The sequence below is a fragment of the Aquila chrysaetos genome, chromosome 5 (genome assembly GCF_900496995.4).
Source record: "Aquila chrysaetos chrysaetos chromosome 5, bAquChr1.4, whole genome shotgun sequence".
In the NCBI taxonomy this organism is placed as follows: Eukaryota; Metazoa; Chordata; class Aves; order Accipitriformes; family Accipitridae; genus Aquila; species Aquila chrysaetos.
Genome location: NC_044008.1, coordinates 58821942 through 58847167, shown reverse-complemented (window position 1 = coordinate 58847167; position 25226 = coordinate 58821942). Strand labels below are relative to the sequence as shown.

The 25226-nt window shown below is 43.3% G+C and overlaps 2 protein-coding genes across 3 annotated transcripts; one reads left to right on the top strand and one right to left on the bottom strand.

The window, feature by feature from the left end:
• The first annotated feature begins 100 nt into the window (after positions 1-100).
• On the top strand, positions 101-13044 carry INTS14 (integrator complex subunit 14). 2 transcript variants are annotated; one of them, XM_030013174.2, is made up of 12 exons: positions 101-215; positions 664-933; positions 2323-2430; positions 4250-4405; positions 5754-5872; positions 6306-6448; positions 8837-8929; positions 10010-10154; positions 10409-10542; positions 10642-10760; positions 11142-11207; positions 12179-13044. In XM_030013174.2, the coding sequence occupies exons 2-12, from the start codon at positions 712-714 to the stop codon at positions 12428-12430; spliced, it is 1557 nt and encodes a 518-aa protein (XP_029869034.1). In that variant the 5' UTR covers positions 101-215; positions 664-711; the 3' UTR covers positions 12431-13044. The 2 variants fall into 2 exon arrangements, with proteins under 2 accessions (XP_029869034.1, XP_029869035.1); XM_030013175.2 differs by lacking the exon at positions 101-215 and adding an exon at positions 526-547.
• A 162-nt stretch (positions 13045-13206) lies between these two features.
• HACD3 (3-hydroxyacyl-CoA dehydratase 3) lies at positions 13207-25196 on the bottom strand. Its single transcript, XM_030013176.1, has 11 exons — positions 25031-25196; positions 24646-24688; positions 23286-23359; positions 21103-21267; positions 20032-20083; positions 19526-19636; positions 18776-18903; positions 18137-18249; positions 17462-17568; positions 16238-16369; positions 13207-15270 (listed from the first exon to the last, which is right to left on the bottom strand). Exons 1-11 carry the CDS (start codon positions 25115-25117, stop codon positions 15194-15196), a joined length of 1089 nt encoding a protein of 362 aa, XP_029869036.1. The 5' UTR covers positions 25118-25196; the 3' UTR covers positions 13207-15193.
• Between the last annotated feature and the right edge of the window lie 30 nt (positions 25197-25226).

Genomic DNA, 25226 nt, shown 5'->3' with positions numbered 1-25226 from the left:
GCTTTCCCTAATGTATGCAGTATCACCCACTTCTCCTGCTGTTACTGACGAAAAACCCGGTTTTCCCCCTGCGTCCCCCCCCCCACGGGGAGGCCTTCTCTGGCAAAGTCTGGTCGGGGCCGTGCGCGCGCGGCCCGGCCCCTTCCCGCCTCGGCCGCGGCGTTCCGGGGGGGACGGTTTCTGCGACGGACCCATGGCGGCACGGTCGGCTGGGGGTGAGCGCCACCATTTCCCTTCCCCCTCTCGCCTCGCTCCCCTCCGAAACACCCCGAGCTGTCCCCGGGGGAGGGCTCCGGGGAGAGGCCCCGCTGAGGGGGAAGGCTTGGGAGGGAGGGCTGGCTCCCTACTGGGAGTCCCCGGGCCTCTCCTCGGGCCTCGGAGTGCCACTGCTGCTCCCTTTCCCCCATCGAGGCTCAGCCCTGGCCGCGCTCGCCGTTTCCAGGCCTTTACAGCCGGTTGGATATGCCGTGTGTGGTTCAGGAGCAGATCTGTTGACTTAATCTGTGCTAAATCTCGCGTTTGGGGGGGGGGGGGGGGGCGCAAAAGGGTAATTGTCACTTCCCCCACCGCACAGTGGTGTCCGTGTGAGAGGGCGAGATGAGTCGCTCCGTAACTGCAGTTTTGATACCATGTGTGTGGCCTTTTTCTTCCCCCTCCACGCAGGGGATCACTGTTCTCCGTGGTGACGGTAGCAGAGAGGAGCAGTTCATCATGCCGACAGTGGTGGTGATGGATGTGTCGCTCTCCATGACACGGCCGGTGTCAGTGGAGGGCTCTGAGGAGTACCAGCGGAAGCACCTGGCTGTCCATGGCCTGACTATGCTGTTTGAGCACATGGCGACCAATTACAAGTTGGAGTTCACGGCCTTAGTGGTGTTTTCGTCGCTCTGGGAGCTGATGGTGCCCTTTACGAGAGATTACAACACGCTCCAGGTAGGGTGCATGAAACACAAAAGCAGTAAGCTGTCAACATGAAACAAAAACAAAAACAAAACCCCACGCGTGTTTCCAGATCATGGTGAAATTGTGTGATTTCATATCATCCTGTGCACAACATCTTGCATTGAGTGTTTTATCCTTATTTTAAGGATAGGTGAAATCAATGCATTTGAAACATTTTGCTACTTCACAAATCATACCTTTGCAGGTAACTACTGGAGTGTGGCTAATTAAGTTAGAAGTGGGGATGGAGGAAAGGGCTGCCTGATGAAGCTCTTAAAGTGGTTCTGTGATGTTCATGTTTTTGTCTGTAGTTATTGATTTGCTCTCGATAGATGATGTAGTAGACAGGACCATTTAGAAAGGTTTTGAGCCAAGTGATTTGGTAGAGAGAAGGTGCTTTTAAGAGTGTGTAGCAGTTGAAGCAGGGTGAGAATGAGAATAAGTGATTTCAGGCCTCACAGGTATGATGGGAAGTTGGGAGAAAATGAAAAGGAGAAAGTCCAAGAGGGAAATTTCACATGAATGGAGTAAGGCACTGAAAGTCTCTGAATCCCCTAAAACTTGTACATATGTATCTGGTTATCATGTGTAATATCAGGACAAAATGTCACGTCGCTGTCACAGGGCACCATGTTTTAGGTTTGTCCTTTGTGGGACATACAGATTTTAAAAGATATTCTCTGTTATGTTTGCTTTTTAGCAGATGAATGCTAGTGCATTCTCTTTGATTTATTTTTGCCTCCCTAAGAGTTCATCTGAGGAATTTCTGAAAGCCAAGAATCCAGCCAAGCTCCTCTGGTATGTTAGTTTTACAGCTGCACCCTTCTTAGGATGCTGTGCTAAGTGTGAAGTTTTCATTTTAAGGAGAAAAGTTGGTTTATGGTTATAGAAACAGGATGTGGATATGAGGTTTTGGATTCTTTTACTCTCTCTGCCAAAGAATTTTTGTGAGACAAGCTCCTTGTGGTCTACTTTCTTAATCTCTAAGAAGTTAAAGTTGCTCTGACCCCTGGGAGAATTTTCTAAGCTGAATGTTTCATGTTAGACATTGCTTCAGATTTTTACTTTACTGTTTCTTTGAGACATGCAAAGGATTTTTTTTCTCTTAAAGAGCTGTGTTTATAACATTACAGTTCCTTCAAAGTCAGCTGTCGTTGTCTCATGATATCGTTCATTATTTCTTGCACCTTTCTTTCTATTTTTTTTTTTTTAACTTTGCAGGTCATATGTAAGAACATAGCACTTTGCATTGTGTAACAATGCAGTTGTGTTATAATGCAAAGCAAATATACTGACTTACCACAGAACCGTGAATAACTTTTTTATGTTTCCTGTTAGGGGTATTTCACCCAGCAATGACAGTGGTGTTTGTCTTTATAGGAAGCCCTAAGTAATATGGACGATTATGACAAAACCTGTTTAGAGTCAGCGCTTCTGGGGGTTTGCAATATTGTCCAGCAGGAATGGGGTGCAGCAATTCCTTGCCAGGTATGACTGATTTCACTATACTTAGGCTCTAGCATATGCTTAGTACTCCCTGTAAATTGCAGATGGAAATGTAAATGTAATATGAAAACTTTGAATACTCTCAGGCACGCTGGTGTTACAAGAAGACAAAGAATTAGTATTTTGGATATATCCGGAATATGAACAGAAGGTGGTCTTTATTAAAATATTCAGCAGCAAAAAAAACTAGACTGCCTTCTGTCCAGTGTGTTATTGTAGTGGAGTGGATTATAAAATCTGGCCCAAGAGTACTATTTTGCAGGCTTGACATTTGATCTGGGTGCAGTCTACTGCCCCGGGAGCCTCAGTTGGTTTGGAAAGGGTATAGTCACACATATAGTAACCTTTCTCCTCCAGTACCTGATGGTTTCTAGGGCTTGTAACAGCTCCAGGTCTCAAGCAACAGCATGGGACTACTGCTGAGTGTGTTTTGATCTGTCTTCTTTCCCTAATGAGTCATTCGGCATGCATCTGCTCACACACTCCATTCAGCCCTTGCAGCTCTCAGCCTTCTCAATTTGCTGCCTCTTAAGGCAAAGTCTGCTTTTAGCCCTTGGTTTTCTGACACACTTAAGAGCCTGTTGGTCTTTGGGTTAGTATTTAAGTTCAGTAATTTTGCAGCTCAGTGAGCTAGGAAGATGTCTCAAGCAATATTCCTTAAGGAAAAAAAGGATAGAGGTTTATTGGTTAGGCAATGCTTCATAATCTAACAAGGATAAAAGGCACCTTGGAAAAGCAGGCATTCAAAGCAAAGAACTAGGAAGATGTGAAAACCAAGCATAGATTAGACCTCAACAATTTGGTCTCTCATTTGTGTCATGGCTCATTTTACTGGAACTTCAGGTGATGGAGCGATGAAAGGCAGTGAGCAATGTACTGTGCAGAATCTTGCAATAGTGAAAAACGTTACTGGTGAGCAACAGTTCAGATGGTAACTGAAGACACTGCAAAAGAGAGATTGAGGATGAAGAGAGAATACAAATCTGGATGTAGCAGATATACATTGAGTTTCAATTGGATTTGGTTTTCCTTACCCCTCAGCCAAAATAATGCCTGCTGTTGCTGTGCAGTGTTGAAAGACCAGCTATTTTACTACTCTGGAAATAACTGGGTCTCAGCTGACTATAAATAGTTCCATTATTCAGCGTAACCTATTAGTGCAAGTTTCCACAAGGAGTGACTTTGGACATGCAACTGAATGGAAAAATGCATATTTTTTCTTTAATAGTTCTGCTGCAAAATATGAGCATATTGCAGCTGTATTTATTTGCAAAGAATTAGGGTAATTAATACTACCTTTTGTATGGATTCTGTGACTTGTAGTGGAAGTTGGGTTGCCCTCCAGATTCTGCAGAAGAAATGGGCTTTATCTTCCGTCTGAAAATAAACCTGAAGTTCTTGAGTCCATCAGCAGCAGGCTGCTTTTTTGGCTGTATAGTCAGTGTGCTTCTAGTGTACACTTAAAAGTAGCCATGCTTATGCACAGCATGGTGTGTTTCTGGCTATGAAATTTAAATTTTAGTGCAATTGCCTAATTACAACAAGATGTATATTTACCATGCACGTAGTTTACATTGCAATGACTAAATCTTCAATTCCTCATTTATGTACCTGTTTCTGGAAATTTTACTCGCAATTCTTTCCCCAGCTCAGTGGAGGAAATCCCTGTGTGAGCAGGGATTTTCAGTATAGAAGTGCATGCCGCTAGGAAGACTACTGAAATGTGTTGGTGTAGAGTTGCCCTCTGCAGATAGAAACGTGTTTTGGCTTGGAAATGCTAATCTATCCTCTTTCGTTCAAGGTTGTTCTTGTCACTGATGGCTGCTTGGGGATCGGCAGAGGCTCCCTACGGCACTCACTAGCTACTCACAACCAGCGAAGTGAAAGCAACCGGTTTCCGCTGCCTTTCCCGTTCCCATCCAAGTTGTATGTCATGTGCATGGCAAATCTGGAAGAGGTGATGTCTTTAACACATACCTTCTTCTTTGTTGCGTTGGGTAATTAATGGTCTTCTCTGAACTAATGATCAGGTCAGCACAGAACATACTTTGATGTTCTTGTGCTTAGTTTTAAAGTTTAGTTGACATTCTGGTACTTAGTGTTAGTTATTTGATGAAATGTAACTGTAGTATCTTTTTTAAAGTTTATTATTGCACTATTATTATCTACTACTATTGCATTATTATAATAATATTTATAAATCATGTCAGTTTCTCCCTGGAGAATATTATGCAATTTTTATTTCTCTGTTTATTTTATTACCTTTACTGCATTAATTACATTGAATGCTTTTGGGGGCTTTTCTTAATCTACAGTTAAATTCTTGAATAAATTATTTCTATTGCAAAGATGCTTGACACTTAAAACAACAATAGCTTTATGTAGAAATGTGAGTGAGCAAAATTGTAAAGTCTCCAAGCCAGTGTTTAAACCAACTTCCCTTAGTTTTGAAGGAAAGGTGACTGCTTTCTTTCTCTTTGGGTACCTTTGAAAATCTCAATACCAGCTTTAAAAATCTTCACATTAGTTAGAATTCTGTTGAATAAAAAATGTTTAAAAAGAAGCCTATATAGACTAAAGTTCCTTTGATTAAGTTTTCTTAATAGCATTGCTTTTGACTTGACACCTACATTCTTCTGTCTGTCACAGAAGGATTTTCTACTTAGGCATGCAATAGATATTTCAGCTTCAAGGTCTCTATCAAGGATGATCCTCTTGATTAAGCTGATGGATTGAAGCATTGTTTACACATCAGAATAACTGGGAAAATGTTTAAAATACATCTTCTATTACTGATAAGTTTAGGTAATTTCACAAGCATTCTCTAAGAACTTATCAAAAAGAATTATATCTGCCTTCCCTCCTAAAAATTATATTATACTGAAGGAGCTGGAAACTTAGCATTACCAATAAAATATTATACTAGTTAAGGCATTCCTGTGCACTTGAAGACAGAGATTCTGGGATTTCTGGTTGCTTGAATCTGCTTTCGAAGCAGAACCTAACATGATTGGGAGTTGAACTCGATCCTTATGGGTCCCTTCCAACTGGAGATATTCTATGATTATTTGTTACTAGGCCAAATGCTGCATCTGATCTAATATAAATGCAACAAAAGGAGTACATTGCCTGGGAGACCAAGAATGTTGGTTTATTCAGAAAGGAGTGAGATAACAAAAAATCATGATAGCATCCAATCAGATGCTTTTTGCTGTGTTCTGTATATTTTCTGAAAATGTACTGGTTAATAAAAAGAGAATAAAAAGAAAACTTAACAAAAGCATTTCTCTTCTATTTTTTTACAGCTTCAAAGCACAGATTCCCTAGACTGCCTTGAGCGGCTAATAGATTTAAACAATGGGGAAGGGCAAATTTTCACCATTGATGGACCCCTCTGCCTGAAGAATGTACAGTCAATGTTTGGGTTAGTAGACTTGTAGATAATATGCCTTTGTGAAGGTTTCCAGTTAGTATCTGTAAAGGAAAACAAATATAATAAGAAATCTGAGAATATGAGGTGTTCTGATTAAACTTGTGTTCTTTTAGTTTATGATCTTGTTGACTGTATTTTCATCTTGACCGGTCTTCACTGGTTAAGGTCAATATTTATTTTAAACATTATGTACCCAAATCATAGCATCTCTTTCTGATTGGCAGATACTAATTTCCACAATTATTGTTAGTTTGCCATCAGTGTGATAATATGCTGCTTTGTTTCGTAATTTAGCAATGCTAGATGTATTGAATTAACTGTAGTAAAAAATAAAAAGTTTGGGGAGCTAAGTTAGTGTGCTTTAGACAAACTATTTTCATTTGATATGTATTATGTTTCCCTCCATAAACTGATCGTGTTCTAGAAAGCTAATAGACCTGGCTTATACACCATTCCATGCTGTTCTCAAGTGTGGCCACTTAACATCTGATGTGCAAGTATTTCCCAGACCAGAACCTTTCATTATAGATGAGGAAATAGACCCCATCCCTAAAGCAATTAATACAGGTAACGAATCTTTGGTTGCTTTTTTACTTAAATCCATTTGATTTTTATCTTTTCACTACCACCTCTTACCCTCTATAGTTACTGTTTCATCCACTTTTCTCTTTGCAAGGATCAATCACTGACTATGTAATTTTTTTGGTATATGTGGCACCAGGGGGCAAGAACATCATCCTCTTTCAGCCATGTGTACCTGGTAAAAGGGCTGGAGTAGGGTAGAGGCACGTCCAAAGCTCAGGGTGCCAATGTCTGGGGGCAAAGACTGTGGAAGACAGCCACGGGCTGCTTTCCGTGAATATCCTCATAAGCTTCATGGAGGATAGGAGAGGTGTGTTGAAGAAGGGGCTGCATTTTGCATTAGAGTTGCCTTCATCAGAAAGGCTCTGTATTCTCAGGTGAGACAAACTAGCATCTTTCTGGAGGTTTCTTCAAGGAATCCACTAGGAGTAGAGTCGAGAAGATTTGGTGAGGCAGCACAAGTAAAGGTTGAGATTTATGAAATCTCTGTCTTTATAGTTTGTCTGTCATCCTGGCACTTCTTACCAATACTAAGTTATTTTTAAAAACAACTGTGAAAAGAAAACCTTTCTCAGCCCTCCCATTAGTGGACACTGCACCCACGAACAGCAGGTAGTCTGTAGATAGTCCATGACTGTGACTTGCAAATGGCTAGGTATGTTTCTTGGAGAGGATATGCTGAACTTCATTGCTTTGCCTCCAAGAATTAAGTTTGAACTGTAAAGTCAAAATTGCTCTCACCTCCTCAGCAGTGCGCTTGTCCACATGCATTTTGTTGTTCTTTCCAGTCAGGCAGTAAAGTGCTGTGGCTCTTGAGCTCAAGGTTGGCACCCTCAGTGACACCCCAATGTAGCTAACTCTGCAAGGGAGCTGATGGGAGTTCCTGCTGGCTTTGTGCTGTTTGGGAATTGCAAAGAGAGTGACTTGGTTAGATTGTATGCCCAGGTGTCCTTTCAGATAATTTCTTTTTTGTGAGTTTCTAGCTCTACTGGCAATTTCATTTCCTGGATCTGTCCTGTAGACTTCCTTTTTTCAAAAAATGTGCACAGCTTGCATGTGAATAAGGACACAATAGTGGTAAAATTTTGCAAGGAAGTGAACTGCAACCTGTAAATTACTGCCACCAAAATTGCCTTGATTTGTTTGGGGTTTTTTTAAATCTGCAGGAGGAAAAACATTTCTCATTTGGGGTGTGATTGATCACTTGTTATTTGTAGCTGCACACTGTTTAAATAGGAATGAGTGCCTCTGTACCAAAATAGCAAAAACAAAGAAGAAGAGCATGCACTGTGTCTTGATGAGGGAGCTTGTGTTGCATTCAGTCTTAGAGTTCCTCCTATCATTCCAAAGATGGGAATTTGGCATGAAGGAAATTTTGTTCTGTGTGCATTAAAATGCAGCGTATGGTGTGCTCAGCTCTTGAATTCCTCCATGGCTTTAATCAAGTGTTTGTTGTTCAGCTATGAGAAAAACCAATTGAATTGCCTTTGGGCCAGGTCCTTTACTTGGGCTGTCAAGGAGAAGACTGTGCTCCCCAGTTCCAGTTCAGTAGAGGTTGGAAATGCATTGAATTTCTAATTGTGCCATACACATATGGACCTGTGTCCATAGCTAGAGCACAACATGTGTCACTATGCTTCGTGTAGAGAAGAATACACAAAGCAGGTACTCTCTACACCTCTGTCAGTGTAGAGCTGGTCAAAGGCTAGTCCTAAGCCACACACCAAAACCTTCACACAGTTGAGAGACATGAACCCGATATAACATTTCCTGCAGCCAAAAGTGAGAAGGAAATCAGACAAGGCTGAGCATGGAGGATGTGGCTGCCTCAGTCTTTTACCAGCGAATGTCCACAACTCTGTATGAGATGGAGCTGCATTTAAAATTACAGTGGGCATATAAAACTCAAGAACCACAACTCAGTCTTCCCAGTCCTGGGAACATGTCCCACCAGGGCTAACCCTGTCAGAGAGTTGATGGGAATTCCTGCAGGTTCTGTGATGCCGGTTTGAAGCTGGTAGATTTGGTTTAGTCCTTTGGTTTCTCTTCTTTTGAATTTATAAAATGGCAATGGATTGTGTACAGTGTAAAAAACAATGTGCACAATTCTGTATTTGTCTAGCAGCACAGTTCATGGACAGCAGTATGTGTGTGATGAAAGTTATGTTCTCATCTTAAAGTGTCATGGTATTATGGATGAATGTTTTTATCTTATTAACAGCTAGACACCCCAGTCAAGGTTGGGGCTTTGTTGTGCTACCTCTAGTCACTGCTTCAGAAAACTTAGTGGTGTAAGAAGTGGTAATGTTAAATTGACTCTGAATACATTTCAGCTATTTCCAAATCTGACTTAAACCTGTTGTCTCCCCACAGATCTAGAAATTGTTGGGTTTGTAGATATAGCTGACATTTCTAGCCCTCCTGTCTTGTCCAGACACTTGGTACTGCCCATTGCACTTAACAGAGGTGAGCAAGTTTTGTTTCTTTTAGCAAAAACTGCTTTAAGCTTCCTGTGTAATGTCTGTGGTGGTTTAGACTAGAAGCACAGGTTTTATGCTTTATCAAAATGCCAGGTGTCTCTGAAGACATGTTTGTGTGGTTACATTAAAATTAAAACCTTGAACACAAGCTCTTTCTTTTTTTGAATACTGTGTTCTGTAGAAAGTTAATAGAGGGAACAGTGTCCTTATAGCATCACTATTAATAGAACACGCTAAACTTAAAGCTAAAAATAGTTATGGGCCATGAAATATGTGGTGCAAGATGAATATTTAATGCCTGCATCTAATTGGTTCTTTGAATGATTTGTTGTTGTGAAAAATCTGATCTTAATCGCAACTAGATTGCTCAGTTGTACTTGAGCATTAATTGCTGCTCATTGGGGCCAGATGTATATGTGTCTATACAAATGACTGGTGTAGGCTTTGAGGATGGTTAAGTCTATTGCTGACTGGCAGCTACTTGAGTGCATCAGCCTGTGGTAAGAAGGACTTCCCCTTTCCTTTTGTCATGGTCATGTAGTGGAGCAAAGAGACAATGAGATTTCTCTTGGTAAAGAAGAGTGAAAGATCCAGATATGCTTTCATCTCTCTATCAACACTCTTATCCTGCTAGGCCTTTTACCTTGGAAGATATTAACAGTTAAGTCACAGCTGTATTCCAGCTGCTAAAACATGGTTAAGTTTCTCATAATGACCATAAATTACATAGGAGAGGAGGACTTGAAATTCAGGATGCTTTTGGTTCAGAAGCAGACATCTATTTGTTGCCAGATTCTTGGTGCCATTTCATTTCTAGTTTCTTCAAAGCTGAGGTTTTATTTGCAGTTTTTTGGTAACTCTGTTTTGTGAGTAGGATGCAGTGGAATATTTATATAACATTTTAGTGCCACTTTACCCAAACAGTTCATTTAGCAGCTGTTCATTCTACAAAACTATTAATTAATTCTTGCATGGCAGAAAATACAGAGTGGTGTCATGGAAATGGAACTAGTATGTTCGAATTTATTCTTATGTTGTCTCTTTGTTTGCTTTTATTCTTCCCCAGAAGGTGATGAGGTGGGACCTGGGATCACAGATGACACTGAAGATGAGAATTCAGCTAATCAGATTGCTGGGAAAATCCCCAACTTCTGTGTTTTATTACATGGCAGCCTGAAAGTGGAAGGCATGGTGGCTGTCGTCCAGTTGGGGTATGGAGCTGGATGTCTGCCTGAAAAATCTATTACTTTGCTCATTTATGCTTTATTTATATATTATACTTATTTATATCTGTATTCTGTACAGAACTCTGCACTGCTAGAGAAAGCTGTGCATTTTTAATTGTGGATATGTTTCTGCCAGTATAAATTGCAAATAGTGAGCCTCTACACAGTGGGAGGGAGGCAAATTCTAGGCAAAGAGGGATGGAAGATTTTCAGCCTTTGGGATTTGCTCTTTTCAATAGGCCAGAGTGGTACGGAATGCTCTATTCACAAGCTGATAGCAAGAAGAAATCAAACCTCATGATGTCACTCTTTGAACCTGGCCCTGAGCCCCTTCCATGGCTAGGGAAGATGGCACAGCTTGGACCCATTTCAGGTACTGGTCACGTTCATTTGAATAACTCTTGCACATTCAGTTGTGTGAATGACCTTGCCAAATCTTAGTTAAGACTGTTTATTTTCTTTTTTCTCCTAGATGCAAAAGAAAATCCTTACGGAGAAGATGACAATAAGAGCCCTTTTCCCTTGCAACCCAAGAACAAGCGCAGTTATGCACAGAATGTTACTGTGTGGATTAAACCAAGTGGCCTCCAGGTAATGATACAGGTTTTGCACTTGATGCTTTACTTTGATCAGCAGTAGCCATCTTACCAGCAAAGTGGAGTCTGTGTGTGTCTTGTCCGTTTAATGTAATTGCTTTATTGCTTTTCTTTCGTTTTTATAAACACTGCTTATTTAAAATGTCATGATTAAAATGCAATCAGAAAGCATAGCTTGTTTAATGAAAGCTGTGTCTCCAGCGTAGCATCTGGCTTAGTTTATTGGATTTAGTATAATTACCGCTTATGTTTCAGCCTTTGTGTGCTGCAGTCTTGTCAATGGTCAGGATAATTTATCAATAAGTAGTTGAGGATTTTTTTCTGCAGCTTCCCCAGCAGTTGCCAAGATTTTTAATTTTTTTTTTCTTTTCTGCAGACAGATGTACAGAAGATCTTGAGAAATGCAAGGAAACTCCCTGAAAAAACTCAAACCTTCTACAAAGTGAGTAACATTTCAGGCCAGCCCAAGTTTGATCCATAGTGATAGTGGTGCATTTGACAGAGGAACACATACTGTCTGCATCTGCGGTATGTTCTGTGCAGGCTTGTAGGGCTCTGCAAAAACATACATGGTTCTGTAAAGAAAGAGACATCCTGGGTCTATTTTACAGACTAGTTAAGGTGAGACAAGGGGTCTGGTTTCCCTGCCACCGCATTCTCTGGCAGGGTGGCATAGGCGTGTCATGTTTATAGGTGCCCCTCACAGTCCCTGCTACTTCCATGGTGAACTTCTTTGCACAATTTATGCTGTTGTCCAGGCAGAAATAAACTGAGGGATCAGAGAGGAATAGGAACACAGATGTCATTCTGAGTCTGAAAATGTCTCCTACATTTTTTTCTACAACTGAAGCAGAGAAAGACAAAATTCCAGGCACATTTGGCCACATCGTAATAATCCATAATCTAGACTGTAGCTGGAGGTAGTTGTTGTTCCTCTTGTAAGCTTAGTGCTGAAGCAGTTTGTTATTGTAGCCCCCAGAGACTTCAAGAATGAGTACCGTGCCTAAATGCACATAAGCACTCGTCAGTTTATAGTGAAGAAATATCAATATATATACATCTTGCTGGACACTGTGGTTAAAGGCAGTAGTCAGTGAAGCCTAAGTTGGAGGCAACCCCCAGCTGGGACACATACGAAACAGGCGGGTACAATAGCTGAATGCACACAAGGGTAAAGGAAGAAGTGGAGACTTATAGGAAGGGATTAAGGGAAAACCAACTGCTTAGTTGTGCCACTATTATCTTCAGCCCTGAAGTATTTTTTATCTCATGAGCAGCTGGGTAGTTTCCAGCAGCTGTACTGATTAGTCAGGTTATCTTTCTCTAAGTGAATAAGCTTGCCTTTAAAAAAAGAAGAAAACCACCTTTTATGTAAAGGCTTACAGTGGCTTTAAAAGTGTTCCTTCTTTGCAGGAACTTAATCGTTTACGAAAGGCAGCTCTGGCCTTTGGCTTTTTGGACCTCTTGAAAGGCGTTGCAGACATGCTGGAGCGGGAGTGCACCCTGCTTCCTGACACGGCTCATCCTGATGCAGCGTTTCAGCTCACACATGCTGCTCAGCAGCTTAAAGTGGCAAGTACTGGAGCATCTGAATATGCTGCCTATGATCATAACATTGCTCCACTGCAGACAGACTTTTCCAGTAGCAGCACTGAAAGAATGTGAAGTCTCCATTTTGGGAACTTCTACAGATTAAGACTCAAGTGGATCAAATTTTCTTGTCCTGTTTACTTTCTAGGGCCTGTTTTTAATTAGTTTGGAGAACTTCCTATCAAAATGAGGTCCCTTACCTGCATCAGTGCTCTCTAAATAAATGTAGCTAGGTTGTGGTGGCTTTAGTCAGACCTGGAAACTGTGGAAGGTGTCCCGAAATCAATTACGGTGTTGGATGATGGGTGGAAGTTATTCAGTACATATGAGGAGAGAAAGAAAATGCCATTATGGGCAGCAGACTGCTCATGGCCTTTGGCCTCCCCAAAATGCAGTTACTACATAACTGAACTCACTGGTAAAAGTATCCTAGATGGCAGCTACTATACTTTATAGACTGACTTCATTAGTCCAAAGAAAACATGCGTGAGAATCACTGTGCAAGATCAGATACACAGCTAATTTCAGGGTGTTGTTACGAATTTTATGCCCGACTTGAAAGCCAGTCTGTACTACCATAATGAGAGTTATCACTTGCATTGCAGTGCTTATGCTTGTGAAAGTAACTTAAATCTTGTGAGACGTTTTTTATTTGTGTAATATTAATAAAGAGTAATTCTTCATGAAAATTTCAGTTGGATTTGTTCCATTTTCATAGCAACTAGGCTGTGTGGCCTAAAACATTGACCTGGTGAAGGCTTGGCTCCCAGCTGTTTATCACAAGAGTTTAATTTATTATTTAACAACTTCTTGCATTCAGGGAAAGAACAAACAACTGAACTAAAGCAAAATTTGGTTGTAAATCTTTCTTTATTAATAGAAACACATTCATTCTGAAGGACTAAAATTCAGTAGTGTAAGATCCATGACAACTTGCACTAGGTACCACAATTTCACTGAGAAATACAATGTATGAATACATATGGATTTCATAACAGAAGTTTAAATGCCCAGTGGAGAAATGATAAAGTATGAAAGTGATCCTTGCTGTTCCGTTGCTCAGCTAATTCAATCCTTTGACATACTTCAAACATAGGTACAGTGTGTGCTAGGTGAAATAGTGTGTAAATAATGCTCAACTCTCCTGAGTAAAGTAAGCTGCAGTCTCCTTCGAGTGGGAGTCTTGAATATCCCTAAAGAGAACTTGCATCATGCCTCCTGTTGACAGAACACAATTTGTGAAATGCAGCGTGGAGCTTGTACCAGTTCTTTGTTAAAATCTCTGTATAGCACTATTTCCTTTCCTTTACAGTAACATTCACTGGGTCCATATCACAAACAGTAAGCTGCTTGTTACCTTTAATATAGAAAATAATTTTCTGGAGGATTCATATTGTTTTACAGTAGAAAAAGATAAATAGTAACGTGGCACTAAGCTAATCTCAACTTCAGTGCCTGTTAGGGATTGCTGGCATTGCTTTGCATTGCCCTGGGGGCAGTGGCAGTTGTTGTGAAGCAACCTGTTCATAACCACAGTGCGGTTTAGAGCAAACTTTTTGTACATTTTCTAAACTGGATTAAGGAGGCCCGAGGGATCTGGAATTAACTACAGGAGGCTAGGTGTGAAGAAGGCCATGTTGAAATTAAGTCAACTGAAACAAAGGTTTCCAGGTGAGAGAGCAGATGACCTGGAACGTGGGAGGAGCTTATCTTTTGTTGCTGTTGTTTAAAGCAAGTGCAGAGGAAGGGGTCTTTTCGAACCCTGTGTGAGATCCCCCTTATTGAGCTTTGATACATGCTATCGAAATAATACATGATTTGACTCACTACTCCATCCCACCAAGGACCAGCCAAAGCAGCATATACACTAAATTCTCAGCTGCACCCCGAAGTTTAAGTAGAAAAGCAATCTTTACTTCCTTTCTGAAGGCTATAAATACAGGAGCTACAGCACTGCCAGGAATGATCAGAGGAGCCCTGGTCTCCCATGACAGTTCCACGTTTTCCCTTTGCATGGATGGGATGGTGTTCTGCTGGCATTTGTTCACATGCTAGGAGAAAGCTGGTACCTATGTTTCCTTGTTTTGTTATGTTTCAGTGCTTGCATTAGCAATCAGGAAGGTGTTTGTGACCACGTCACAGAGTGGCAGCTTCCCTTCCCTTGTGACTGGATAAGGATGTGTTGCTACAGAAATTCTAGGATCCACACAGCGCTCCTATTCTGTTAAGGCTGAACTAGAAACAGACTAAGTTGGTAGCATTTAAATTGGCATTAGCTACTTGCAGTTTTAATTCTGCAGCATCAGTATGCTGCAGAGGAAAAGGCGGGGGTATGTGCTGAGCAAGTTTACCCCAACAGTTGATAAACACCCAAACACTGTTCATTGTGGTCTCAGACTGTGCTCCTCCTGCCATCAAGATGCACCCTAGGAACAGCATGGGCCAACTAGTAGTATATCCCGACATCAGAAGCCCTATCTGCATGCAATATTGAAAGAGCAAATATCCAATTAAAAGATAAACACTATTTCTATTTAGTGCTGCTCCACTGTTTGTAAGCATATTATATGCAGATAATAGGATTTCTTTCTAATATGGTAGTTGACAGAATACAAGTTTAAATGTTACTGTTCAATGGTAAATGCCATGCATACATGATTGAAAGGGAACAAAATACAGTATATGGGAGTGTTACCTGAATTCACTATGAAATCATGAAATCTAGCGTGATCATTTAATTCTACAAAATTCTTTACATTACAGTGGGTAAAACCATAAGAATTAGAGGCTTATCTTGTCATTGAGATAAATTAGGTAAGAAAGCATTGCAGTCCTCCTTTACTTCATCTTTCTCTTCTTTGGTCCGAGGTGCTGTTTCCTTTGCTTGTAGAGATGACGGGAGTTTACAAATACCCCTGAAAAAGAATGAAGTGTTTAAGGTAGAACTTCATTGCATCTTTTTAATGCTAGATGGCTGTACCACATTTTTAAAAACAACAAAACCCAAACAAACCACCCACCACACAAAAAAGTGATGGTTTAAGGGTGTGTATAGCATTGAAAGATAATGCAAGTTTTTTCTTGCTGGGTGAGGCAGGAGTTGCTGCACAGGCTGTTTGGTACCAGGCTGCTCAGAAGGTTAGTTTGTCACTTTGAGAAAGTTGCAACACTGGCTGTGCCGAGCTGGGGAAGGATCAAACAAGCATTTCAGAATGAAACGCGATTAAAGGTATTCTTTAAGCAATGTCTGTGAAAGGGTAAAATCTAGTGAAAGTTCAGTTTAAAATTCTAGGTTAGATTCTACTGACTGGATACCCAGACATACGGTGTGCATACTACAAAGTTAACTTAGGTTTAAAAATCTAATACCAGAAACCAAATATGTATCAAGCACCATTCTTCTTTAAATATACTAGTATTTGAAGAGCCTTCTATATTGCTTCCTGGAAAAACATGACTTTGCGTTGCATTAGTGATTATAATGCAGTTTAGTTAAACATTGCTTTAATTTGAAATTATGTTTAGGTTTCCACTAAATCATTCCAAAGCTCAAATACCATGTAAAAGGGGAAACTAAGTATACTGAAGTTATAAATACATGTAAAAATTATTTTTTTAACCCAAGTGATCAGTAGATAATGCTGCTAACCTGTTACAAAGGTCTCCTTGCAGGGGCTAACCAGTGCTAATTGTAGGTGTGTTCCCCTCCATCACTGAGAAATTTACATAAACAAGCAACAGGGATAATGCTTAACCTCAAGCAGTTCTGTGTTGCCATGATACCCCAAGATGCAGGAATTTTATTTTCTTTCAAAAATATACTTATTCAGAGGAAACTGGCCTTTTTATTTCAATAGTGAGAAATACAATTAAATATCTTACCTAAAAACAAGGCTATAAGGTATATTTGAAGGAAAAATGAAAACTGGATTGTGACGTTCAGTGGATTTGGCAATCCCAGACTAAATTTCCCTGTTTCACTGAAGATTGGAATGGATTGAACGATACAGACGGCTGAAAGCAGAAGGTCACCATCATTACCAAACACAGATGAAATATACAATTTCCCAGCCCACACCAACTTTTTCAGGATATTCCCCTCTTATTTGCTAGCTCTCATCAATTATACCACTTTTAAAGCTGTTTTTTTAAACATGCAGTATGATGGAAAGCAGCTAGCTGAGGCAGTATAGCAGTTCAGCTACAAAAGGCTAAACACAGTGAACTTGCCTGGTGAGACACTGTTCTCATACACAACTGTAGCCTGCAGGGCCCATGCCAGCAGTATTTACCATGCAAAAATACCCACAGCAATGAAAGAGGCATGGTCGTTCCTGTGCTTGGGGTTAGGCAATGCCCACACCTACTGGCTCACAGAAAGAGGTTCTGACAGGTATCATTACAACACATTTCTTACAGCTAGAAGCTGAGCGGTGATACACTTCTCAAACAAATAAAAATTAAAAATAATCCAGACCTGTTAAGACAGAAGAGGTCACTGTAAAGCCACCCCCCACCCCCCCCCTGCCCCCAGAGGGGCTACAGCAAGATGAGTGGGTGACTGCTTCTTCCACGAAGCAGTCACTCTCCAAGCAGAAGGGGAGCAGAGCCCTATCTGGCAAGCACCACGCCTGTCTCGGAACAGGCTATGCTGCTTTCAGAGAAGAGCTGGCCTCTGCCTGTCCTGTGCAATGATTCACAAGATGTCAGGACCTGTGAGCTGGTATGAACCCAAGGTAGGCTGACCAAGTCAGGTCTAGCAGACAAAAGCAAATACACTGCTTTGGATAAGCAGAGGGAAGCGAGCGTTGTCATCCTGTGCCGCTCACATGGACTGCAGTGTGTTCCTGGTCAATCTGTTCATGTAACCTTTTGTTGCTTTTACTTTCATCTCCAGTGCCCACAAGGAAGACTTCTTTTCACATCAAATTGAAAAAAAAAAAATTGGATTCAGCAAGACAAAAATGCTTACATTTGGTTCAGCTCAAAGCAAACATCTATTTATCTATTGTTCTATTTTTTTTTAGTCCAGCAGCCAAACCAAAAATTGAGTTATTTGCCCAACCTTGACTTTGTTGTTTATTAAACTGCCTTTTTTGGACATACCTTCTGCCAAGCCTCCTAAGGGGTAGAGAGGGATCCAGACAGTGTAACGGAGCCAGGTTAGTGGTTTCCATTCTATACCGATGCATGAAAGCATGTAATATGGATACCTAAAACCAATTCAGTGTGAGAAGAAACAGACGCTGTTTAAAATGGAAGCTGCTACTAGAATTAGTCTTGTATATATACGCTGTATAGTCAACATAATTCCCAAATTACACAAGAATATTCAAAAAATTATTTCTATGGATCATGATGGACGCACCCTTATTTGGCAGTTTACGGAACTAATGCTCTTAATCTGACCATACAGATGAATGTAACTGCCTGGCTTGCCTAATAAACCTTTCAAAATACTTCTTTTGAAAGAGAAACAGAGCATAGTGCAGCTCAACAGTGGAAATTCAAAACAGAACCCTCAAGGAAAAAAGGAAAAAACAGGTTTCCCTAGGTTCAGGGCAGTATTATTTTCAGTCTCCAGCCTTGTCCCAGTTTTTGGCAGATGGAGCAACCTAGGCAGGCTGTGATAGTCCACATCCAAAGGAGATTTTACCCTCTGGGGCCAATGCACTCGTACCTTTTGGAAGAGTGGCACAAAGATCAAAATCTTCTTTAAAGAGTTCTTGGGAACAATCACATTGTTCTGTACACACCTGCTAGAAGAAAAATCCCACAAACCTGAACAGCTCAACAATACTCCAGAAATAAAATACGAAGAACACCACAGGTTTGCTCTGCATTTCCTCTAAGCTTCCGAGGATAACAAACAAAATAAAGTTTCTTCCAAGTATCTGTTTAAGAAAAACAAATTAAGGAACAGTCACACTCTTCATCAAAAGAAAGAGCAAGTCCTTGCTGTCAAAAACACGCAGGGTATCTACTCTTCATGTCTGAAACATATGCTGAGCACATAACCAACTGCAGCTGAGCTGTGACCTGCTTCTTATAAGCACGTGTTTTTGCTCTGTATTTAAGTGCAATCCAAGGGACCTAGTCGTAAATCATCTATCCCCATTTTTATGCACAACAACCACAACCAGGATAAAAAGGGCACTGGCACCAAATCAAAATCATGTACTTTTCATCACCTGCTTCTTGCTTTTGTTGTCCTCAAGTATCTTACCTAGGTGATGGAAGAAGACAGCCTCCCACAGCTAAGACTGGTACACATGGATTCCTGCCTCTTGAATAATATATTCTCTAGTCCAGCACCAGTGAGGTTGTTATCACTTATTTTAGGAGAGTCTCAACACTTGTGTAAAATAGAGATTTACTTTAAACATGGGAAGAGCAAGAAGAAGAATCTTAAAATATTACCTGCACTACAGCAGGTATCAGCGGTGATCTGACTAGTCCTATCAGTGAATTCATGATCTCCATTAATGCCAGGGTGTGACAGAAATACATCATGTCAGCAACAGTGTGAAATGTGTCATAGAAGGAATCTGTAAGACACAAGAAACCATTTTAGAGAACAAATGAATTTCCATGTCCCGGAAGCTGGCGCAGCAGCATAGCTTTTGGTAACAGGATTCTAGTTGTATTTGAAAAAAACATTATGCATAATTATGTAACTTCTTTATAGGCCTTATCTTGAAGTTACAGCAGTTAGGCCAGAAACACTGCTCAAGTGGTCTTTTTCATAAGCAGAAGGATCAAGAGCTATTTCAGTAATTACTTTACAAAAAAGCAATAGCGCTGTACCTCAATAGAATGAATCGTTCTTGCTGCAAAAACAAAATATTCTGCCTGGCTCATTTTCAGAAATACTAACATTGCAGTGAGTGAGACATTTTGCTCCAACTGATTTCTTTAGAAGTAATCTTGGCAGAGTACAAGTATCATTCATCAGAATATGCAGTTGTGATTTACAAGAGGACAGTATTTTCCTATGTTGACACTGTGATAGCTTTTGAGAGGGTTTTGTTGTGTGCTTCAGTGATGCATTTACAGTTTTGTTTCCTAAGTATGTCTTCCTTTAGATTTTGCTATTTGGAAAGTATTAAAAACAACACTAAAAAACCGAAACAACCCCCCCCATGTAATAAAGTAGTGCTTTTTACTTGCCTTTTCCCAAGATGAACAGTCGTACTGTCATGTTCACAAAAATCCAAGAGAATCCCAAAAACTGTACAAGATTATACATGATTAAGTATCCCTTCTTCAGGTGTTTGAAAGCTAAAATCAATAATAAACACATCAGGTGAGCAGAGTACAATGGTAACTCTTCTGCAAAGAACACAGCTGCAAACCAGGCTTTCTATGAGAATAAAGCTTGCAAGAAAAAGGGAAGCTATTGATTGCAATAAAAGGGTTGCTGCGTGCACTGTGGTTCTGCCTGCTTTTACCATCATCTGCTAGAATTCAGTTCTTGCTAGTCAGATTTTTTTAAATTCCTTGGAAACTGCAGTCCATGTGTATTAAATTTCTAAATAGCTCACAATACAAAGGTCCCCCTCCAAGATGCACCAAGCCAGTCAAAATTGCTCCACAATACTTGAGGTTTTGCATATAACAGTGACAGCAGCTTTCTAAACCCCACCTTACACACTTAAAAAGGTATGGTTACTTACGGTCTTTTGGGACTCTGGATTCTATTTTCATTTTGTTAATCTTTTCTTCTTCCTTAAGATGAAGGATAAGGTTTTAAAGACTGTTACTGTAATTAGCAGGTGATTTGTTAACTATACTACTGCAAAGCTAGTGGGTTTAAAACTCAGCTAAGCAGCCAGTTGCTAGAGGGAGGGTTTAAATTTTCAGCTGCATAAAACAACACATTTATCATCCAGAAATTATGGTACAGCAAAAGCTAGAGGGTGTTAACTAGTTATCCTGCCTTGACTATGTATTTTATTCTAGTAATTAGATGCTTTTGCTGAAAAAGCCTGCTGTTTTCTGTGTTAATTCTCAATTATTACTGATTCTTAGAGCTGTTCCTTAAAACATTTCATAACCCACCAGTGACCTGAAGGGAACTGAGAACATCCAGCCCAGGCTCTCTGCCTGCCCTTCACTGCTGCTTTCTCGCTCCTGGCATTGCAGCGGCCCTTTCTCCTCCGCGCTAAGCTCAGTGGCTGTGGAGGGGAACAGGGCAGCATTTGTTGTAAAACAGATTTGCAGAAATGTGGTCTGTTCAATTCTTTTCCAAGATGGTCTTCCACCTCCCTGCTGCAGTAAGCTGCTCGAGCTTACCAGATGGTGGGAATGCACCATCGGGGCCAGCCCAGCAGCTCAGGAAAGCCTTAGAAATCCCTGCTTTCCAGACAAGCACTGCCCAGGACTGGCGTCTCTGGGCTCCGTATGGCACATTGATATGATCCTCATGGATCAGGACACAGGGCTGCAAAGGCATTAGGCAAGGGGTGCAAGCCTTTGGCTGCAGACCCTGGCCAGTGCTGAGCTAGCGCAGAGCCACCAGTTCAGATTCATGCTGCTGCTCTTTCTAGTCAGAAGTGTGCCTATTTCCGAATTCCTGCTTACAATTTGAACTGTTGAACCAATTCTATGTGGGATCTGTATGAAATAGCAGTAACAATCAGCATGCCAGACAACTCCAGGCAAATGAAGAACAGAAGTTCCAGCACAGAACAGCTATCCTTGCTTTGTAGCTGACAGCACAAGCCACACATGCCCACAGGACTGACCTTCTCCTTCAGTTCCATTTCAGCATCCGATTCATCTAACCAGCGGTCGAAGTCAGGAGCTAGGAAGAGCGGGCGCTTCTCTTGTTTGGTGAGTCTCTCCCACCAGTTACTCTCTTTTTTCTGCACAGTGATGTTCAGCTGCCTTTGAGTCACCCTGCATACAGGCTGAGGGCAGGCACAGGAGCATACATCAGCAAAAGTCCTAAGAAACAAGCTCTGAGACTGAGTTGATACCCAAGCTCTCCTTATCAAGGAGGCAGCGATGACATGGACTGCTGCAGCACAAGCATCTCTCTGCCACCCAAGGCATGGAAGCAAAGGGCAGCCCAGTTGAAGATGGCAACTGTGATGGCTGTAGGACTTGCTAAGCAGCTTGAAAGCCTGCCCGTACCGCACAGCGCCATTGCATCCCACCACAAAGAGCGAGCACAGACCCTCGCGCTAGCCTTCCTAGGCAGAACCCATAATCTTGGCTTTAGACCTTCCGCATTTGGTTCCATGAGCCACCCACTTCCTCTAGCCAGTGGTAAAAACAACACTACCATCAGCCACAGGTCCCTGTCCAAAACAGGGGACCCGATGTGACATCTGCTACAGTGAGACAAAGAGCTAACAGCCTTAGGAAATATCTGGAGATAATCATGAGCTGACGGACCTGGCAGCGTGGTCACTGCCACTCCATGAGGCCTCTCCACCATGGCCACACTCTGCATAATGGCAGCCTAGAACATCTCCATCCTCACAGCGCACAGCATTGTCACCTTGGGTGCCCACCCTTACTGCCACCATCGCATCCCTCCACACCGCGCCAGGGTGCTCTGCATGGACTGCCTCTCAAACCAGCTGAAACTGATGCAGAAGAGCCATGAGCTGCATTCTTAACTGAGCACGTTACACCAGCACTGCTCTGTCAAGGCTTTCTGGGTGCTCCTAGGACATCTGAAGGCTGCGGCTGTAATTTACAGTTACTAACGCCTGGTCCTTGCCTGTCAGAAGCTCCATCTCCGGCTGGTGGCCAGCCTGGCACCAGCAAGAGGCACTTACGGTGCACAGCAAAGCTAAAGGAGAAAACCCTGGACTGCGATACTTCCTGGTCCTGACCATCTGTAGTTACACAGATTTCAGAGTCTGTTCTTGTCCCTCCAGTGATTCAGAGTGACTAGACTTTTGGAAGGAGGCTGCTCTGCAGAGGCAAGGGCTTGCCTTCCACGCCTGGCTCACAGCAGAGCCCGTGTCTGCCAGCACAGAGGACAAGCACGGGCAGTGGCGGGCACCCCTCCCCACACTGTGAACCAGGCAGCTGCCACTTTACAGGCCAGGTGACAAACTGGTGACCAGATCCTGGAACCAAGAGGTGTTCATCGTCTGCCACTCAATACCTGGTAGGAGCCACACTGCTGATGGACCCTAGAAATTCACCCTCTGGTGGTCTCCTCCCTTGCTGAAGCAGCAGAGGTGAACCGTGGTTCCCAGTCTGACTGCAGCTGTCCCCAGCAGGCAGCCAGGAATAAGCAGCACAAATCCTGCACTGGGAGCAGAGCCCAGAGTTTTCCTGTGCCCCCAACAGCTTTCAGAGGTAAAGACAGACTTTACAGCCACCTGCGAGCAACGCGGAGGGGCCGCTCTTCCAGCCAAGCTCTCTCCTATCAGACTACAACAGGAATTAAGAAAAGATTTTTGCACTGGGAGCTACAACGTATCTGTAGTGGCAACCTAAGAGATCTGCACAAGCCAGAAGCAGGAGTTCTCACAGCTTTCTTTTGTTGGGCTGCAAAAGAAGCCAGGAAACATCACGCTGACACTTTGCAGCATGGTGTTTCCCTGCTCTCCAATCAAGGTTGCATCAGACAACACGTTGCCAAATTCTCCCATTATTTTGCTGCTTTAAATCCTTTAAAAAAAATGACAACTACTATTAAACAACCGATATGTGTAAGGCCCTGTTTCTATTAAAGCTGACCCACGCGAGCACTAGCTCCGGTGAGGTGATTTGCGTTAAAGCAGGATGGTGGCTGAACACTGGGACAGAGGACCGCCACAGACGGCTTTTAGTCTGCAGCAGTTACAGAGTCACCAGGGAAATCTAAACAGCATATTGTGAACTTTACGCGCAGCCATTTTCCTTTCAAGTTTTTCAAAAATTACTTTCTCTTTGCAAGAGTTGGAAAAGTCACAATACCTACTTTAGGCTCAACCGGTTCTAGGAACTCGATCTGAAATTCGTAGATGTTGTCCCCTTTGGCACCATGACCCTGAGCTAAAAGACAAAAATTAATGGTCAGCACGAAGGTCCTAGCTAGTTTCACGCACCCCACCTGCAAAGGACGCTTTATACATAGAAATATTCAGCAGTTATTTACAGTGCTTCCCCCTGCCTTGCTGGGAGGCAAGAGGAAACCACACAATAACAGGGAAGACACAAACAGCCCAAAACGTTGCTCGGAGGTGCGGTCGCTGGAGTCGGCAGCTAAAGCTATGGCAACTCTGCACAGTGCTGCAAAAGGGTCCTTGCTCGCAGGAAGGCAGCATGTGAGATTCCCAAAAGAGGGGCTCGAAAGGCTGCTCACGCCTAACTCGAATCCCATGGAAAATCCCCCGCCTTTGGGGGATCCAGCCTCCGCACTGATGAGCGAGCGCCCAGGGAGACTGGTCTCTGGTGGGTCCGTAGGAACGTGATGGGGGGAGTCCCCTCCCAACAGCAGGAGGGCAAGTTCATCTCTCATTTCCCATATAAGTGGGTCTTGTCCCCGGAAGAGCTCCAAAAACCTGCACGCTGAGTTTAATTTCCACCCTTCCAAGCCGTAAACTGATCCTGAAGTGAAAACGCGATGCGCAACAACACCCTATCAAATGGCCCTGGCTGTGGCTCACCAGGGAGGCAGCATTTCCCAGACAATGCATCTTAAAGAAAGCCACCAAATAAATGGGAAAACCCAAATAAAAACAGCTACAGCATATCCTGAGCCCTACCCGGACGAGCCAGCCAGCACGAGCTCCACGGTGCTGCAACGTGCAGCTGCCTGGCTGAAACAAAACCATCTTTTAGGAAGAGATCTGCTTTACCTTTCAAATCAAGCGCTAGTTCCTGATGCAGAGGTTTGATAACAGTTGCAAACAAGGTCTTTGTGAAAGGAAAAATTGCTGCGAGTTATCTCCGGGGTTCAGTTGCCGAGTTGTTCACAACAGCAAAGGCATATGGAAATCTCACTGATATTTAAATATAGGGAGAGGGTTGGGGGTTTTTCTTCTGATTAGATAAGATACAACCTGCTACCGTTACTAGAATACAACGGTTTGTAGGCGGGTGTGTGTCACGACGTATCCGTACGTGGCCCGGCACCCGGCACCCAGCACCCAGCTCGGTCGCCCTCACCAAGGGCGGCGATGGGGAGCAGCGGCTGCCGGCACCCCGGGCTCTCCTCCCGGGACACCCGCACGCCCGGGTGGGCCAGGCTCAGCCGAGAGCTGCCTGGAGCAGAGGTGGCTTCGCAGGAGACCCCCCCCCGCCCCCCGCAGCCCCCCCAGCAAGGACGGAGCCCCTACCTTTGAAATGCAGCACGTTGTCGGTGATGGCGACGTCCGGGTGCTGCAGAAGGAGAAGAGGCGTTAGGCGGCGGCTCACGCACCCACACCGAGCAACGGGGACGGAGCGGCGGGGACGGGACGGGGGGGGGCCTCGCTGGCCCCAAGCGAGCACAGCGCTCCCCCAAACCCCCGCGCACAGCCCACCCTCGCTCCGGGGCAAGACCCCGCCGCCGCCGCCGTTAAGGTTCCCGCACCCCTCCCGCTTGGCAAACCCGGCGGTGGGGAGCGGGGCTGCGTGGGTGTCTCGCAGCCGGGGTCCGCGGGTGGGTCACCCCCCCTCCCCGTAGGGGGGCGGGGCTGCCCGCTCCTGCCCCAGCCGCCCCCCGCCCCCCCCCTCCGGTACCTGCACGTCACTCAGCTCCACGCGCAGGTAGAGCTCGCGGTGCCGCTGCGCCCAGTGCACGTGCGGCCGCAGGCTCGGGCCCGCCATGGCACGCGCCGCGCCGCGCCGCTCCCGAGGCGGCAGCGGGGGGGGGTGTTGGTGGTGGTGGGGGGGGGGGGGGTTGTTCCCGCGCGCCTGCGCACAGCGCCCACCGCCC